This window comes from Hemitrygon akajei, chromosome 8, assembly GCF_048418815.1.
Source record: "Hemitrygon akajei chromosome 8, sHemAka1.3, whole genome shotgun sequence".
Taxonomy (NCBI): domain Eukaryota; kingdom Metazoa; phylum Chordata; class Chondrichthyes; order Myliobatiformes; family Dasyatidae; genus Hemitrygon; species Hemitrygon akajei.
This window is the reverse complement of record NC_133131.1, coordinates 138,895,457-138,915,250: the sequence shown is the minus strand read 5'-3', so window position 1 is coordinate 138,915,250 and position 19,794 is coordinate 138,895,457. Positions and strand designations below refer to the sequence as shown.

The window sequence follows — 19,794 nt, the reverse complement described above, 5'->3', positions numbered from 1 at the left end:
TATCTTTTTTTCTTCCTCCTTTTTGTTGGCTGTTCTAAGATGAGGAAACTGTTGAGAGTGGTAGGTTAATTTTCGTTGCTTTTTGAATACAATTGCGCACTTTGAAAGTCTAGTTCCAACAATTTCAATTTTGTACTTTCTCAATTTTTTTTACTGCTTCTCAGAGGAAATTGAAGGTATTTGAATTTATATTTATATACAGAACTAAATTGATTTGTAATATTAAAAGTAAAATGCTAAGATGCAAAAGCACTTTGTTAATTTTGTGTGTGTTGATGTGTAGAGAACTTAGATAACAGAGTTGGACATGAGATACATACTTCAATAACCTACTGGCCCTTAAATAGTTTATTTACCTTTCGTTTACTGGACTACTGTTAAAACATTCTGAAATTAAAGAAAAGAATAATATGCAATTTGGCATTATGATTTTTTAATGATAATTTCACTAACAGAAAATCTTTGTGATGTGGATTTCATTTAGTATGTCCGGTGGCCCATTTATTAGCATATTAAGTCAAATTCGTAAAGGTATTTTCGAAAACCTATAAGAACAAAACACAATTTTGATATTTCCATGTTGAGCAATATGTATAACAGTGGTCCCCAACCACCGGGCCGCCAAGCACGCAAGGAAACTATATGATTTGGCGGTATGAAACGATATGAGTCAGCGGTACCTTTCCTCATTCCCTGTGATGCCCACTGTTGAACTTGAACGCACGCGAGGTCATCAGTCGCCTAAATGCAGTGATGCCCTCACGCCAGGGATCACTGGTTGCCCTCGGGTAACCGGCTGCCTCGCGCGGCTGGCAAGAAGTGCTGTTGCTACTGGCCTGGAGCACGGACAGACGGGCGCCGCCTCTAAACCTGTTTAGCACACCAAATGTTCGTCGGGAACCTGGTGCTAAAATATTCGCAGACATCCTAATTCGGGCTCAGGGTTTCGTAAGTAGCAGAGCGGCTACCTCGCTGCGATCTACTGAAAGCCATCCCTCGAGCCAAACTTCTGTCGGCCGTTCTCTCCGGACTGCGACTGCCACAGCCCCGGTACGGGGACCTCCGGCCCTTACATTGTCCTCTCACTGGTACAATGATTTTATATGTTCATACGAGGAAAATATGCGCTGTGTGTTTAATATTAAATTTGTTAGATAAACCCTTTTAGAAACGAAATTGAGTGTATTAGCCACTTATAAGTGACTCATAGTTGACTTATCAGCTATATTCCGGTTGTGATTAACACCCACCTCACCCCCCCCCCCCCCCCCGGTTGGCCGGTCTACAAGAATATTGTCAATATTAAACAGGTCCACGGTGCAAAAAAGGTTGGTGACCCCTGATGTATAAGATATGACTTGTAGATATTTCAGTTTGCTGGCTATCCCTTGTTTTGACGGAAGATTCTCCCAAATGGGAAGACTATAAAATGAGACCATTTGATTCATAAAAATAAAATTTTGGACTCCTCAGGCCAAGTTATTTGTTGTTTAGTGAAGCAGAATTGGAATGCATTAAAGTTAAGGAGAAAATAACATTTCAGTCAGTGCAGCTTATGAAAGGGAAGATAAACAGATTAAGTCTTACTATCTTTCCTTTCGGTTAGTCCTGACGAAGGGTCTCGGCCTGAAACGTCGACAGCACTTCTCCCTATAGATGCTGCCTGGCCTGCTGTGTTCCACCAGCATTTTGTGTGTGTTGTTTAAGTGTATTTTGTTAGATTTGATTAACTTCTCTACATTATTAACAGTCAAGAGTGTAGTGCTAATGTTGTCCATTCATGCCCAAGTCCATGGCTGACAATTACTTGGATGTTTAAAGATGTTTAAACAGTGACCTTCCATTGTTGATAGAATGGAAATAAAATACAATGCAGGTATTATCAAGAGTTTGTTACATTTATCAGTCACCATTGAGTATTCAAATTTAGCTGTTTGCTTGAATTCCACAAAATTTAACAGCATATCAGTACTTATGTATACACACAGGTATATGTGTTACAATTGGAATGCATCATTATTGCAAAAGTGCATCCTTTGTAATCATTGATTACATCGCTGGCTGTGATGGGTTCTGGATATCCCACATCTTCCACTTTTTCAATTGTTTATCTTATTTTATTATTTTAAAGGTCCAGTGATTTGCTTCATTAACTTCATATTTTATGCAGTTGCTTTTTAATTGTCTTTATTATAGTTTATTATTTTTAATTATCTGATATTTCCAAACTGTTAAACCGGAGATGTAATTTTATCTCTGTTATCCTCAAACCCTTCATTAAGTATTATTTTTATAAAATTATATTAATGTCTTAATTTTCTCCACAGTATGACAGCCAGCTGATCCATCCCACAGAATGTGCTTTATGTTCTTTAAGCTTCATTGCACTTTGGCAACCCAAAAACCACACAGTGTTACAACTGCGGCCTAACCATGGCCTTCTGCAAATTTGTCAATCCTTTCGACATTAGCAGCCTGGGTTGCAAAAATGAAAATGGACTTTTTGGAATTTTATCTACGGGCTGTCACACTCTCTGGAATGTATATTTTAACCTGTGTCTTTATCTTGGTTCAGTAACCTCTTTTGTTTCCTTCTCATGGCTCATATGTTGAAGTTAAATTTCAGTCAATTCTTTGTCCATCTGCTGTTAACCAAATCCTTTCTTTTGACATCATTTACTTTATTTTTAAATTGTGGAATCTAAACGTTTCCTCACAGCAAATGTTTGAGCCTCAGTTTGTATCTGTATTACTTGGAAGATAGAAATATTTGTTTCCTTAAACCTTACTATTACAAATTTTTCAACTCTACACTTCAGGGATGAAAGGAAATCCTGTGCAGTATAAAAATATTGGGTTAACTTTTAAAATTGGCAGTAATTTAGATGGTTGAACATCCATTAGTTTGATTATAGTAAACAGATCTTATGTTGCTGCACAAAAGCTAACTACAGATTCAAACATCACTGCAACACAGCTCTAATTAGAGAGGAACATATCTCAGCGATGTATGTTGTAGTCCATTAGTTTAAAACTTTCGAGATGCCTTTAAGAATCCACATGAAGTTGAAGGATGTTCTTTTTTTTCTGGAGTATGGGTGTGTGAAATAGCAGTTTCTCATCCAGTGCTTGTTTGAGTGTCAGGTTTTCCAGAAGCTAATAATGAAAGAAATGTAGATGAATAGAGAAAATTGAACAGCAGCTTACTGATTTCTGCACTCTTGTGTTCCTCACTCTGCCCCCAACACGTTTTGATCTTCCAGTTCCCCATTGCACTCCTGCATTGACCTGTCTTTCCTTGGCCTTCTCCACCTCTGGGGCCAAACACAGCCAGAAGAGCAGTGCTCATATTCTCTTGGATGTTCTACAGCCCAGTGGTATGAACAATGAATATTACAATTTCTGGTAAACAATACTCCTTATGTTCCAGTCCCATTCCCACAAGTTCACCCAGGAACTCTGCCTTTCTTTACTTTCTCCATCTCTGCCCCCTCATTACCAAGACTCTTCTCCCTTCCCTCTCTGGTTCCATCTGCCCATCACTTATCTGGTCTTCTTTTAATTTCTTCTTTTGTTCACCCTTTCTATATTCTCCTCAGTCTGGTTCCATCAGCCTCTGTCTCAATATTCCCCTCTCCCCCTCCTCCTCCCCCTCCCCCTCCCCATTCTCATTCTATTGACCCATCATTCTCCGACCTCATCTGATTTTGCTTCTCACCTAATAGCCTGTGTCTTACCCCTGCCTCTCACTTCTATTTACTAGCTTTCTTCCCTCTATTCGCAGTCCTGATGCACCTTGGCCCAAGATGCTGAACGTCCCTTTATTTCAGATGTCGCTTGACCCACTATATTTTTCCTGGAGTTTGTTTTTGCTTCCCTTTCCATCATCGGTAGTCTCTTGTTTCTCCTAAATCACTTCTGTGTTTACCTGAATAAGCTTGGACTGTGGAAGTTGCTATTCAAATTACACTCTAATAATAATGAAACCTAGTTGGAAAATCTAAACCAATAATCATGGCAAGTATTTTGAATTTGGACTGGTCATCCATTCATGGAACTAGGACAACTTTGTTTGACAGGTAGATGGTGGAAACACAGACAAATAAAATAACTAGACTTTAATTTACATTTTAGAATTTTAAAATCAATTGTGTAGCAGCTGCCATTGGTAAACATCTTGGTAGAAAGCGATGCCATGTAAATTATCAATAGCCCAGTTTTTCGTCTATAAAGGTTTAGAGTGGGCTGATTCAACCTCAAAATAAGTCAAATTTCTCAGATAGCATGTTGATTTATTTATTTAATGACTGGAAAAAGCAGACAGTGCATTTATATGTTAGTAAAGTTAGCAACTTCAGGAATATGAAACTTAAGTCATTAGTTGCACAGCTTGTCTGCAAATGCTTCATAAAAATAAATGGATTTGCTTACATAGAATAAGACTATTACTAAGTGATCTTTAATTCGGTTCTGAGCAGTAGGATTTAACATTGTCAAATGTTGTGTTACACACTCAATTATTTTCTTCCCTTTAAAGATGGCATGGTTATCCATCACATAGTCCTCTCATAGGTCACAGAGTTGTCTAAAACACTTGTGTTCTTGACCAGATTATATTGATGAATTAAATGCATTTTGGAGCAGAAATATTATTTCCTACCCCTTCCATCTTTGTTTTGTCCTGCTGCATGTGCGATATATGAGCACCCTTTGAGTACTGACTGTAGTTTTCATTGTTCGTTCTGTAACATGAATTGGAAATGAAAAGAGAATACTTATCATATCAATTATTTTGATACAGTTTTCTGTGATTTTTAATTTTCAGGCAAATTTTTACAATATTTTAGTTGTTTGATTTTAAGATTTTTTTAATAGAACATTTGGAAACCTACGTAGTTTAGATAAGAGGCACAGCTTAGCCAGCTATCAAAGTATTTTCCAGGATCTGTTAGCAAGTGCCTTATCCTTTAATACGGTAGCAATACGTTAATTGCCTTGATACTAAGAATTGAGACTGAAGTTGCAATAATGAAGTGTTTGCAAAGCCACTTTTATCTCATGGATGTATGAACTTGTTATAAAAAATTGGCCAAGTTTTCACAGATGTTCTTCATAAAATTAAATCCAGAATTGAAGCAAAATCCTCAAAACTTCAAGTAAAATAGTAACTAAAATGCTCGTGGTTTGTTGAAAATTGGCCAGTGAAGCCAGAATCAATAACCGGGTATTTGAATAGTTCTCACTGAAAAACACAGTAGTGGCATAAACATTGGCTGTGATATATTTTAATGTTGAAATCTCTCAGAACTCAAAGTGGTGCCTTTTTAAGTAAGTTTATAAATGCAATTGATTATGAAGTGCTATAATATGTTTATGCCTTTTCTTCTGTTTAAAATGTTTGCAAATGTATTTTTCAAAGCATTATATGAAAGAGTCAAAAGAAGGAATCCACCTCAAATTGAAAACTTGAAATCTCTAAGTCAGTGTTAACTGGAGCTCTTGTCTTGATGGCTTATGTTGTATCTGTCTGCATTTTTGGTTGAGCCTCTTAACTGTTCTGCTTCTTTTTCTTGCCTTTGTTCATTATGCTTGTATCCTTTCTCCAGAAGATGCTGAATATGGTGACCTTTTCAGTGGACTCTATATAGGTGAGCAAATAGACACAGCTCATGATATCATTTATTTCTGAACTTCTCTTAATTGTCAAATCTTTTGTCTATAACAGTGCATAACATTTGGAAACTCAGTCAATTTCTGTTTGTCTGATTGTTTCAAACTTTCTTTATATTTTATTTTGTAAATGAATTTTCTTAACTTTTAATTTTTTTTTCTTAGAAACAACAGAACAGTTGAGTTTAGAAATGAAAGTACTATCCAAATTCAGATGTTTTAAATTCAGGTTAGCAATGGTCTTTGCCAATGTATTCAATGGCCTGGAACTTCTTACTGTATACAGTTGTTGCAAATGGTCAAAGAAATATTGATGTTAGTAAGATGAGTTGCAAATGGCCAAATATCACTTTTCTAATTATCACATAACAGTGCAAGATTAAAGCAGGACCTGGATCAAAATTTGTCCTGGACCAACACAAAACTTGCAATTGGGAATCAGCACCCTGTTGATTGCATTATTTTCATTTTTGTGGACTTCAGAGTGTATTTTTGTGTTGTCTGCAAACTTACTAATTAAACTACCACCAAACACATCTCTACCTCCCCTCCACCTCCGTTCTCTGCTTTCCGTAGGGAATGCTCCCTCTGGGATTCCCTTGTCTATTCGTCCCTGCCCACCAATCTCTCTCCTGGCACATACCCCTGCAAATGACAGAGATGCTACACCTGCTCAGTCACCTCTTCCCTCACCTTTGTTCAGGGCACCAAATTGTCCTTCCAGTTAGGAAATACTTCACTTATGAATCTGTTGGGGTTGTCTGCTGTATCCAGTGCTCTCAATGTGGCCTCCCCTACATTGGTGACACCTGACATGAATTGTCAAGCACCTCCACTCCATCTGTAAAAAGTGGAATTATCCGATAGCCAACCATTTTAATTCCTATCCCCATTCCCATGACCCCCTCTTTTGCAACTATCTGTGTCGAGGAACAACAGCTCATATTCTGTCCAGGTAGCCTCCATCCTGATGGCATGAATATTGATTTATCATTCCAGTAATTTTTTCCCTCCTTCTTCCCTTATCTATTCCGCACTCTGCCCTTTTACCTCTTCTCACCTGCCTATCACTTACCCCGGCTCCCCTCCTCCTTCTGTTTCTCCAGGGTGCACGCTTCTCTCTTATCACATTACTTCTTCTCCAGCCCTTTGCCTTTTCCACCTATAACCTCCAAACTCCTTACTTCATCCCTCTCTCCCACCCACCTGGTTTCACCTGCCACCTTCTCGCTTTTATTCCTTCCCCTCCCCCCCCTCCTTTTTATTCTGGCATCATTCCCCTTCATTTCCAGTCCTGCTGAAGGGTCTCAGCCCAAAATGATGACTGTATATTTGTTTCCATAGATGCTGCCTGTCCTGCTGAGTTCCTCCAGCATTTTGTGTGTGTTACTAATCAAAGTACCTTTATTTTCAAAACAGTAATTAATATACAACAGAGATCCTAACACTGATCCTTATGGAACACACTGGTCACAGACCGCCAGTCAGTAGAACACAACTCACCATGATTCCCATGTGATTTAATCTTCTGATCCAGGCTATCATGAAGGACTTTACCAAAGCTCATGAAGCCAACATCCACAGTCCTATCATCATGAGTCCTATTTGTCACTTCCTCAAAAAATTCTATCAGATTTGTGAGACGGGACTGCTCTTGCACAAAACCATGCTATCCCTAACAAGCCCAATTCAAGGAAGTGACAATAGAAATTGTAGAAGAGCTAACCATAATCTTCTAATCCTCTCTAGTCCATCAAAAAGATACAAGAGAACCTTAGTGAATGGGGTAGGAAAATTATTAAAAAGAATAACCAAGAAAACAAGCAAAGTGTGTCTTGCTTAGACTGAGGACTGGGGGAAAATATCAAGGAATTTGAAGCATAAACTTTATTTCAATGGATATAGAGTTTCCACAACCTTTTGTAAAGTGAAAAGCACAAAGGTAGAAAGCAATCTCTTTCTCTGATGCACATTACAGTGGGTTTCTGTCATTTCTAACTCTTTATTGTCCTTCAAGGAAGATCATACACTAAGTTTTTTGTGCAAAACTCTTTTTATGTACTGTATTAAAAGTTATTTCTTAAGTTAATGTGTTAAAACTGTGATAAATCATCACTATTCAATGTACAAAGAAATATGAATGCAATTTTCAAATGGAAAAATGCTCAAACTCTGGACTGATTTATAAACAATTTCATATATTGCAAGTTGCAGGAACGTTTGAGTGGCAACTTGTGGTAAAATATTGAGTTTTGGAGATTGGACAATTTGCATTTACTCCACTGATAATCATGAAAGAAAGAGCAAATATCTTATACTTTCAACTGATGTTCTTTGAATTTAAAGAACAAATGTAAAGGCAGCTGGGTTTCAGAAACCTTTCAATTCAATAGCACTTGAGGCCTATTTTTTTAAAATCTTAGTTGAGTGTTTGCGAATAAATCCTTTATTCACTTGTGCATTTGGCTTTGTAAAAATATATTCCATGGTTTCTAGTTCTGTGTATACTTTGCATTAATATTCATTTCAATTGACTATAAAATATATATAGTGATAGTTATGGCAGTGGGACTGTAATTCAGAAGTCATGAGATCAGATCTTATTATTGGCCAATTTTAAATGGAATTCAATAGACCTAATAATTCAGCCAAAGAAAAAATTTAAATCCATTGGATTATTGTACAATCTAAGCTGGATAATGCCTTCCCCCTTCCTGAAGAAGGGACTCAACCTGAAAAGTTGATTGTTTATTCATTTCCATAGATGCTGCCTGATCTGCTAAGTTCCTCCAGCATTTTGTGTGTGTACTCTCGATTTTCAGCATCAGCAAGACTTCTCATATTTATAACAATTACAACAGATTTTTTCAGTCATCTATTAATTATTGACATTTTCTGGATAGTAGACTTTACAATGCAACGTGCTCATTCAAATTTGATCCAGTTCTCCTCTCTCTGTAGTAATCCCACAGTGTGTGAGCAACTACTGACTTTTGTACCAGAGTAAATAATCCTGATTAAGACACAGTAATGTAAAAAGACCTGTGGCATACTCACTTCTAACCTGCCATTCCTCAGAAACTGCAGCTGTTCTGTTTGCTGTTCAGTTTGTGTCTGCACTTGTACATTATAACATTATAGCCAGAGACAAATTGGAGAACTCCATATTGGATGCTCTGCTGTAGTGTTTTATTCACCACTAAAGAAAGAGGACAAATATTGTACATCTGACCACTGAGCTTTAAGCCATTGATCATTGACTTTGATTGAAGTAGTATTCTTTTAATTAATTAATTATTTAAATCCATTTGAAATTGCTTTTAAATGTCTCTAATTATCAAAGACGTTTAAAAAGAGTTAGTATATTTTTGATAGCAACAAGCTGACCGAAGAATAGGGTAAACATGAGGAAATCTGCAGAGGCTGGAAATTCAAGCAACACACACAAAATGCTGGTGGAACGCAGCAGGCCAGGCAGCGTCTATAGGGAGAAACACTGTCGACATTTCGGGCCGAGATCCTTCATCAGGACTAACTGAAAAGAAAGATAGAAAGAGATTTTGAAAGTAGGAGGGGGAGGGGAAAATGCAAAATGATAGGAGAAGACCGGAGGGGGTGGGGTGAAGCTGAGAGCCAAACAGGTGATTGGCAAAAGGGATACAGAGCTGGAGAAGGGAAAGGATCATGGGACGGGAGGCCTAGAGAGAAAGAAAAGGGGAGGGGGGCACCAGAGGGAGATGGAGAACAGGCAGAGTGATGAGCAGAAAGAGAGGAAAAAAAGGAGGGGGGGAAAAACTAAATATATCGGGGATGGGGTAAGAAGGGGAGGAGGGGCATTAACGGAAGTTAGAGTAGTCAATGTTCATGCCATCAGGTTGGAGGCTACCCAGCCGGTATATAAAGTGTTGTTCCTCCAACCTGAGTGTGGCTTCATCTTGACAGTAGAGGAGGCCATGGTTAGACATATCAGAATGGGACTGGGACGTGGAATTAAAATGTGTGGCCACTGGGAGATCCTGCTTTCTCTGGTGGACAGAGCGTAGGTGTTCAGTGAAACGGTCTCCCAGTCTGCGTCGGGTCTCACCAATATATAAAAGGCCATACCGGGAGCACCGGACGCAGTATACCACACCAGCCGACTCACAGGTGAAGTGTTGCCTCACCTGGAAGGACTGTCTGGTGCCCTGAATGGTGGTGAGGGAGGAAGTGTAAGGGCAGGTGTAGCACTTGTTCCGCTTACAAGCGTAAGTGCCAGGAGGGAGATCAGTGAGAAGGGATGGGGGGGATGAATGGACAAGGGAGTCGCATAGGGAGCGATCCCTGCGGAAAGCAGAAAGAGGGGGGGAGGGAAAGATGTGCTTGGTAGTGGGATCCCGTTGGAGGTGGCGGAAGTTACAGAGAATTATACGTTGGACCTGGAGGCTGGTGGGTTGGTAGGTGAGGACAAGGGGAACCCTATCCTGAGTGGGGTGGCGGGCGGATGGGGTGAGGGCAGATGTGCGGGAAATGGGAGAAATGCATTTGAGAGCAGAGTTGATGGTGGAAGAAGGAAAGCCCCTTTGTTTAAAAAAGGAAGACATCTCCTTCGTCCTGGAATGAAAAGCCTCATCCTGAGAGCTGATGCGGCGGAGATGGAGGAATTGTGAGAAGGGAATAGCATTTTTGCAAGAGACAAGGTTGGAAGAGGAATGGTCCAGGTAGCTGTCTGTAGGCTTATAGTAGATATCAGTAGATAAGCCGTCTCCAGAGATGGAGACAGAAAGATCAAGAAAGGGGAAGGGATGTGTCGGAAATGGACCAGGTAAACTTGAGGGCAGGTTGAAAGTTGGAGGCAAATTTAATGAAGTCGACGAGCTCAGCATGCATGCAGGAGGCAGCACCAATTCAGTCATCTATGTAGCGAAGTGAATATAGTGAATTCTGCTCCTGCCCCACCGAGCTCATTTCTGCATACCTTGACACTGTTTTATCCCCCGTTGTTCAATCCCTTCCCACCTATGTTCGTGACACTTCACATGCTTTGAATTTTTTCAATGATTTTAAGTTCCCTGGCCCCCACCACCTTATTTTCACCATGGACATCCAGTCCCTATATACCTCCATCCCCCACCAGGAAGGTCTCAAAGCTCTCCACTTCTTTTTGGATTCCAGACCTAACCAATTCCCCTCTACCACCACTCTCCTCCGTCTAGCGGAATTAGTTCTTACTCTCAATAATTTCTCCTTTGGCTCCTCCCACTTCCTCTAAACCAAAGGTGTAGCCATGGGCACCCGCATGGGTCCCAGTTGTGCCTGCCTTTTTTTTTGGCTTTGTGGAACAGTCCATGTTCCAAGTCTATACAGATATCCGCCCCCCTCTTTTCCTTCGCTACATCGACAACTGCATTGGCACTGCCTCCTGCACGCATGCTGAGCTCGTTGACTTCATTAACTTTGCCTCCAATTTTCACCCTGCCCTCAAATTTACTTGGTCCATTTCTGACACATCCCTCCCCTTTCTTGATCTTTCTGTCTCCATCTCTGGAGACGGCTTATCTACTGATATCTACTATAAGCCTACAGACTCTCACAGCTACCTGGACTATTCCTCTTCCCACCCTGTCTCATGCAAAAATGCCATCCCCTTCTCACAATTCCTCCGTCTCTGCCACATCTGCTCTCAGGATAAGGCTTTCCATTCCGGGACGAAGGAGATGTCTTCATTTTTTAAACAAAGAGGCTTACCTTCTTCCACCATCAACTCTGCTCTCAAACACACCTCTCCTATTTCCTGCACATCTGCCCACACCCCATCTGCCCACCACCCCACTTGGGATAGGGTTCCCCTTGTCCTCACCTACCACCCCACCAGCCTCTGGGTCCAACGTATAATCCTTCGTAACTTCCGCCACCTCCAATGGGATCCCACTACCAAGCACAGCTCCCTCCCACCTTTTCTGCTTTCCCCAGGGATTGCTCCCTATGCGACTCCCTTGTCCATTCGTCCCTGCCATCCCTTCCCACCGATCTCCCTCCTGGCACTTATCCTTGTAAGTGGAACAAGTGCTACACCTGCCCTTACACTTCCTCCCTCACCACCATACAGGGCCCCAGACAGTCCTCCCAGGTGAGGTGACACTTCACCTGTGAGTCGGCTGGTGTGGTATACTGCGTCCGGTGCTCCCGGTGTGGCCTTTTATATATTGGTGAGACCTGACACAGACACAGAGACCGTTTCGCTGAACACCTACAATCTGTCCGCCAGACGAAGCAGGATCTCCCAGTGGCCACACATTCTAATTCCACGTCCCAGTCCCATTCTGATATGTCTACCCATGGCCTCCTCTACTGTCAAGATGAAGCCACATTCAGGTTGGAGGAACAGCACCTTATATTCCATCTGGATTTCTCTAACTTCCATTAATGCCCCTCCTCCCCTTCTTACCCCATGCCTATTTATTTATTTAATTTTATTTTTAAATTATATATATTTTTATTTTCTCTCTCTTTCCCTTTCACAATAACTCCTTGCCTGTTCTCCATCTTCCTCTGTTGCTCCCCTCCCCCTTTCTTTCTTCCAAGGCCTTCCATCCTATGATACTCCACCTTCTCCAGCCTTGTATCCCTTTTGCCAATCAGCTTTCCAGATCTTAGCTTCATCCATCCCCCTCCTGTCTTCTCCTACCATTTCGGGTCTCCCCTCCCCCTCTCAAATCTCTTACTATCTCTTTTTACAGTTAGTCCTGACGAAGGGTCTCAACCTGAAACATCGACTGTACTTCTTCCTATAGATGCTGCCTGGCTTGCAGCATTCCACCAGCATTTTGTGTGTGTTGCCTGTCTTTAAATATTTTGTTTCCCATTCTCATCCAGCTCCTCATGTTGTCCCTCAGCTTCTATGTTCACACACGCCATTTATGGCTTATCAGTTCCAAACAGTCTTGAGGCCCGGCTGCTGCAGACAATGCATGAAGCAGTATGATTCGGCTGCCACTGACAATCTACCATCAGAGTGTAGATCCGGAGTACAAAGCTCTACTCTATTCTTCTAACAACACACACAAAATGCTGGTGGAACACAGCAGGCCAGGCAGCATCTATAGGGAGAAACACTGTTGACGTTTCGGGCCGAGACCCTTCGTCAGGACTAACTGAAAGGAAAGATAGTAAGAGATTTGAAAGTAGTGGGGGGAGGGGGAAATGCGAAATGATAGGAGTAGACCAGAGGGGGTGGGATGAAGCTAAGAGCTGGAAAGGTGATTGGCAAAAGTGATACAGAGCTGGAGAAGGGAAAGGATCATGGGACGGGAGGCTGAGGAAGAAACAAAGGGGGAGGGGAGCAGCAGAGGGAGATGGAGAACAGGCAGAGTGATGGGCAGAAAGAGAGGAAAATGATGGGCAGAAAGAAAGGAAAAAAGGGGAGGAGAAATAAATAAATCAGGTTTGGGGTAAGAAGGGGAGGAGGGGCATTAACGGAAGTTAGAGAAGTCAATGTTCATGCCATCAGGTTGGAGGCTACCCAGTTGGTATATAAGGTGTTGTTCCTCCAACCTGAGTGTAGCTTCATCTTGACAGTAGTGGAGGCCATGGATAGACATATCAGAATGGGAATGGGACGTGGAATTAAAATGTGTGGCCACTGGGAGATCCTGCTTTCTGGCAGTTAGGGTTGGGAGGGTGAGACTGGTAAGAATCAGGATAAGTGAATTAGAAAATTTTGTCAGCAGTATTGCTGTACTGGTTTTGTATCAGTGATAGCAGTTTCCAGATTTTCGTGTTGTGGCTGAGCATTGCAAAACAACAAACTGCTGTTTGATTTATTTCATAATAACAGCAAGAAATCCAGTGTTCTTGACACACAATCTGTGTCAATATCACTTAATGTATCACATATCACCTTGATATGCCCTTGTGGATTGAGTTGTGTATAACTCCACTTCCCCACTACATAAGTGACACTAAATGTACTGTGAGTTAACTTAGCAAGTCTTTCAAAGACGAGGAACAGGCAATAAACATAATCTTAATGGTGTTACTTGAACTGTGGCCATCTTAAAAAAATAATGATTTATGAATCATTATGTATGTCAGCATTGTTTCACATAATATTAATGTGTGTGGAATAGAGTTGCACTAAAAGACAACTTTTTATTTTATGATATCATGTATTTAGACTCTTTTCAATAATCTTTTGTAAATATTAATCTTATTTCTTCAGCAAGAGCTGTTGATAATTGATGAATTTATTATATGAATTGCACCAACTGATCATTTAAAATTAAATTTGCCTTTTGTTTCTAGTAATTTTTTCCTTTTAATGATTGATTTTTCAATTGATTGAAAAATTAGATATGGTAGTCAATATCTTTTCTGAAATTGAGAATTTTTTCATATTATAGGTGCTATATTAAGAAACATATTTCAACGTAATATACTGTACTGTATATCATTTACTATTTACATCAGTAGGGCATTCTTTTATGTTATGATACAGTTTTTGTTATTCTAGTTACAGTGTTAGCACTGAAAAATCTCGTGCAGAATATTTTAATAGTAAGGAGATTATGTTAAAGTCTCTACAGTAAGTCCTGCATTTTAATCCTGACACTTTACATGTATTGTCAATAAATTTTAAAACTTTTTAAACTTATTTTAACTTACTTTAAAACTAAATTTTGAAACTTTCTTAATGAACTTTTTATTTCTTGCATATAAATTGATTCAAAAATGTGTGTGATTTCTGAAATAAAAGAGGGCAAGTGGAATTATGAGCTCTGGGAAAGGGAAACCGAGATAGAGTTATCAGGATTCCAAAAGTCGTTTGTCAAAGTGGATAGTTTCTCGTCATTGTCTGCTGTTCTGCACTTTCCAACCAAAGATGGCAAATTGAAGTATTGTAGAGAAAACTCTCAACTGTAACTTTAATTTGACTTAGGCTTTATTAATGTTGTCTTTAGACATCAAGTTATTGGCTAGAAAAAAGCAAAATACTATTGATGTAAGTTCGTACTGTATATAGAAATTTCTATAATTGCTCAGGGGGTCATGCTGTATTCATGGAATAAGTAATTCTTTCATCAATACCAGAAAGAGCTTGAGATGAAACAACTTTTAGATACAGAACAAAGAGGAAGATAGAGCTCATCATGTAAAAGTAATGGGATAATTCAAAGAGCAAGAAATGATAATGGAATAACAGAAGAGGTAACTGAATTTTTTGAATTTAACTGTGAGCCCAGAAGGCTAGGAATGTGCCTAGGAGGTGAGATGGTGTTTCTTTTGTATACATATCGGTGAGCTTTGTTGAAATCACACAGAAGCCATAATGGGAACAGGTCAGAAAAATAAAGTGAGGGCTGGTCAAAAGTTCCAGAGTTGTGTTCATAATTTGAAATCTGAAATGTGGTTATATTGTTTTGTCCTCCAATTATGAACAGTGAATATGGCATACTAAGTTGAAAGAATTCCCATTCCATGAGTAATTGATTGTTGTTATCTACATTTGATGTAACATTAGTGTCTAAAGTATGTGTGCAAGTTTTTCTATTTTGCTTCCAATGACTATTGCTATAATAAACAGGTATCAGATTTTCTTGCCGTGTTGTCAGTTCTGTATCCTATTATTTACAGATAAATGTATAAGGAAGCTGTATTGTTGTAACTAAATACTGTTTGCTGGAGGAGCCAGGATTCTGCAACACAAAAGTGGATGTTTGAGGAATGCTCAGGGTGATCAAGAGGAAATGGAGATTATTGCTCTGGCCTCTGCAAAAACAATTTCAGCCTTTTATGTTCTTGCATTCCCTTCTTTTAACATCTACCTTTTGGAATATAACAGTTTGAACTAACATCAAAGGAATATCAAATAACATTATTATTTAATTTCCAATACATTTTGATTATAATGTACTTATTTCCCACTTATAGGATAAGTGAGGTTGAAGAAGAGTGAAGCCTGTGTATTAACATAAACATTGTAACAATTTAACCCAGTATCAAGAAAATGTGCACATCTGATTTTAATTATATTTGCATATCCAATCAAATAGTTAAAGCAAACCACCCGATTGATTGCATATTCTCAATGTAATGCAGATGTTGCTTGGTTACCTTGTGGTAGTCAGTGAAGACAAATAAATCCTTTTTCCTTTAGCAGTGTCACCCAACCACTACCTTCCCTTCAGCAACATTTTAGATTCATTTATTCTTTACTTCCCAACAACAGTACAGTTATTGTGCAACTCAAAATTCTGAATTATTTTTGAAAGACTACTTCCATTTTATGTATGTTCATTTGAGGAGTATACACTTAATTATAGTTAAGCTGCATATAATTGTAGAAAGCTTTAAATGTAGTGGATATGTGAAAAGTACGGCATATTTAAATGGTACAATAGGGTGGCATAGTTATTAGCACAGCACTTTACAGTACCAAGCTACCCAGTTTCATTTTCCACTGCTGCCTGAAAGGAGTATCCACGTTGGCCCCGTGATTGCTTGGGTTTCCTCTTGGTGCTCTGGTTTCCTTCCACTGTCCAAAGATGTACCAGCTGGTAGGTTAATTTGTCATTGTAAATTGTCCAGTGATTAGGCTAAGATTAAATCGGGAGATTTCTGGGTGGTGGGGCTCGAAAGGGCCCATCTCAAAGGGCTGTATCTCAATAAATAAATTAAACTGAATGCTAAAGTAATCAGTTCGTGAAAGTAAGCACTGTTTATAGTTGATTGTCAATGTTAGAGCAGTTTTGTTAAACTAAAGTGAATGGATGTTGTGTCTGCATTACTCATTACATTTCTTAGCTTTACTTATCAAGATGAGGTTCAACATAGGAAGCTGAGAAATGGCAGTGAGGAATTCTGTCGAGCCAGTCCCATGTTTCCGATGCCTGGAAAATTGCAATTAGCTGGCTCATTGTTCAGAAGCCATGCATCCTGAATAAGCCAAAAAATAATTCAGGACTGGTCTGGAATGAACATAGAACATTACATTATAGGAACATCCCTTCAGCCCACTATATTGTACCAAACTAATTAAACTAGTAAGTAAATACCTAAGTAAATTAATTCCTCTGCCTAAACAATGCCCATGTCCCTCAATTCTCTGCATATCCATTTACCTTTTGAAGAGCCTCTAAAACACCTGCTGTGGAAACATGTTCCCTTCCATTTATCTACTATTTTCTTTGATTTCTGCTAAAGTACTTTTGTCCAATTATATATCCTAGCTGTCCTATGACAACTTCCCTCCGCCCCCCACGCAATGGTTTTGGTGTCCTGTTTTAACAAATTAATATTTAGAGTGTTACTATTGTTGTTTTTTCATTTTCATAATTATTACCAAGAGCAGCTGAGTATAAGGCAGTTAGATAACGGATTCCCTTTAATTCTGTGATAAGCAGAGGTCTTCATGAGATTTATTATGTTGACTGTGCTTAATTCACTAGTCATCTTGTCAGATTGGCATCACTGGCCTTATCATTACATTTTAAGCTATTTTTTCAGTGCTACGGTTTTTTCTGTGAGACTCTTTAAAAAGAAAATCTACCTGCTAAGGTGGAAGTTAAAAATCCTCTTTAGCGTGTGAAGAAATGAGAGCTTTACAGTTTGTGTCTGGCTGCCATTCACTGTAATGCAGAAACCTATCTGATCATTTATCTTAGTTGTCATTTTTAGGATTGCTGCACTCTGTGTACATTTTGCCTTGTTTATCTCAGAATTGACGAGCATTATAAAGCAGATGTAACCCACTTCAAAAGTCACTTGCTGGATATTGGATGCCTCAGGACATCCTGAGGACATAACATGTATTGGTTATCCAGCTGAAGCAAAACTCCGTTTTCAACACCAGGGTATTTTTTTTCAAATATCCATTACGATGTTAAAATATATTTAAAAAAATGCATTTTTAAAGTGTTCATTTAATGTGGGGTTTTTGTGGATTGTACTCTTATGTTGGACTGACTAATTTTGAATGGGAATGGGGTTCTTACATAAATGACCATGTATCTTCTCGTGGGGTGCCATTTGTGCACTTATACTAAAGTCACTACAGTTAGCAGCTCTTTTTCTATATCAAAGAAAGTAGATCATTTCTGATTTATATACTTAAATTTCCATCAGCTCTGATATATTTTGAATCCTTATTTGATCTTTTCCAAACTGCATGGATGATGTGGTTTGTGTTAATCTAAGACACAAGTGCATGCTCTTGTTATTGCAGAGTGGGGAATTGTAGCTGTGTCTGTACAGTTGTACCATATAATGCATTTGTAGACAACAAAAAAATTGGTGGAGTTGTGGGCGGTGAAGAAAGTTGCTAAATGATACAGCAGGATGTAAAACAGTTGAGCTAAGACGGTAGCACGATATTAATATGCAGCAGCCTCTCCGGACTCTGGATTTGGGGATTGCCAAACGTTATGTGGATTTTCTGGTGTAGTCTGTTCTGTCATGTGCTTTTGTGATATCATTCTGGAGGAACGTGGTCTCATTTTTTTAACTGCATTGCATTTGTGGTTTCTAAATGACAATAAACTGAAACTGAACTGAACTGGGTTGCACACATGGGCGAGAAATGGCAGATGGAGTTTAATCTGGGCAACTCTGAAATGTGAAAGGAATAGACACAGTGAATGGCAAGTCCCTTAGGGGCATTGTCATACTGAGGGGAGGGATTTTGGAGTCCAGGACAGTATGAGTCAATAGTTTGATAAAGAAAACGCATGGCATGCTTGCCTTCATTGATCAGGCCATTGAGTATAAGAGTCAGGAAGTTATATTGCTGCTATATAAAACTTTGGCTCAGACACATTTGGAGTATTGTATTCATATCTGGATTCCCCCTCCTCCCCCTTTACAGGAAGGATGTGGAATATTTGGATATTTGGAAAGGGTGCAGAAGAGGTTTACTGGGATTGCTGGTTTAGACCATTAGCTACAAGGAAAGTTGGACAGATATGGATTTTCCCTAGAACATCAGAGGCTGAAAGGAGATCTGATCGAAGTTTATAAAATTATGTGAGCTGTGGATAATGTTGATGTTCTCTTTCCCAGAGTAGAAATGTCAAATACCAGAGAGAAAGGTTTTAAAGTAAGAGCAGGAAAGTTTGAGAGATCTATGGGGCAAATTTTTACACAGATTGATAGGTTCCTAGAACATACTTCTAGTGGTGATGGTGGAAGCAAATTGTAACATTAAAAAGATAAATGAAATCAGAATTTAAGAGGCATTTAAACAGATACTGTACATGAACAAGAAGGGAATGGAGGGAGATGAATCATGTGCCTTCAGATGGGATTAATTTCACTCAATTTCGTGGTTGGCACAGGCATCTTGCTTTGAAGAGCCTGTTCTATGTTCTATATGACAGCAGTAACAAAGCACTTTGCTGTTTAACACATCGGCAGATTCTGAATATTCAACTCATGTCTAGAATTTAATGGGAGTTATTTTGTAATGTACCAGCAATTAGATGCACCTTTCTCTTCGAAGATTACCTCTAACCAAAACCTGAACAGTTTCCATTTCCTGCACTCTGAGTAGGGTTTACAAATTTAAGCTAATTTATACCATCAGGACTTGTATTGAAAGTTTCCAGACTTATTTCGCGAGTATCTTTATCGATTGTCAGATGCAATTGCCTCAGTCTTACCTGTCTGAACCAGATTCAGATTATGATTCTAAAGGTGAAAGTATATAGTGTCTTTAAAATCTTTAAAATGTATTCACCCCCCCCCCCCCCGGAAGTTTTCATGTTTTATTGATTTACAACAATGAATCACAGTCGATTTAATTTGTTTTGTTTTTGACATAGATCAACAGAAAAAGATATTTTTGTGTCAAAGTGAAAACAAATCTCTACAAAGTGATCTAAATTAATTACAAATATAAAACAAAAAAGGTTGCCTAAGTATTCACCCCCTTTAAAATGACACACCAAATTGTCACTGGTGCAGCCAATTGGTTTTAGAAGTCACATAATTAGTTAAATGTGGATCACCTGTGTGCAATCACCATGTTGCAATTGATTGTAGTAAAAATACATGTGTCTGGAAGCACCAACTGCTGGTGAGTCAGTGTCCTGGCAAAAACTACACCATGAAGATAAAAGAAAATTCCAAGCAACTCTGCAAAAAGGTTATTGA

At 39.2% G+C, this 19,794-nt stretch overlaps 1 protein-coding gene across 8 annotated transcripts in view; it reads left to right on the top strand.

Moving 5' to 3' along the window:
• Positions 1–19,794, top strand: part of mpp7a (MAGUK p55 scaffold protein 7a) — a 464,536-nt gene that overhangs the window by 361,311 nt on the left and 83,431 nt on the right. For 6 of the 8 annotated variants that reach the window (XM_073054744.1, XM_073054741.1, XM_073054742.1 and 3 more), the window contains 2 exons: positions 40–60; positions 5,607–5,648. The exons of 1 other annotated variant lie outside the window; for it this stretch is intronic. In XM_073054744.1, the coding sequence (XP_072910845.1) occupies positions 40–60; positions 5,607–5,648 (63 nt within the window). The remainder of the gene's footprint in view (positions 1–39; positions 61–5,606; positions 5,649–19,794) is intronic. One more of the 8 variants, XM_073054745.1, reaches the window with a different exon arrangement.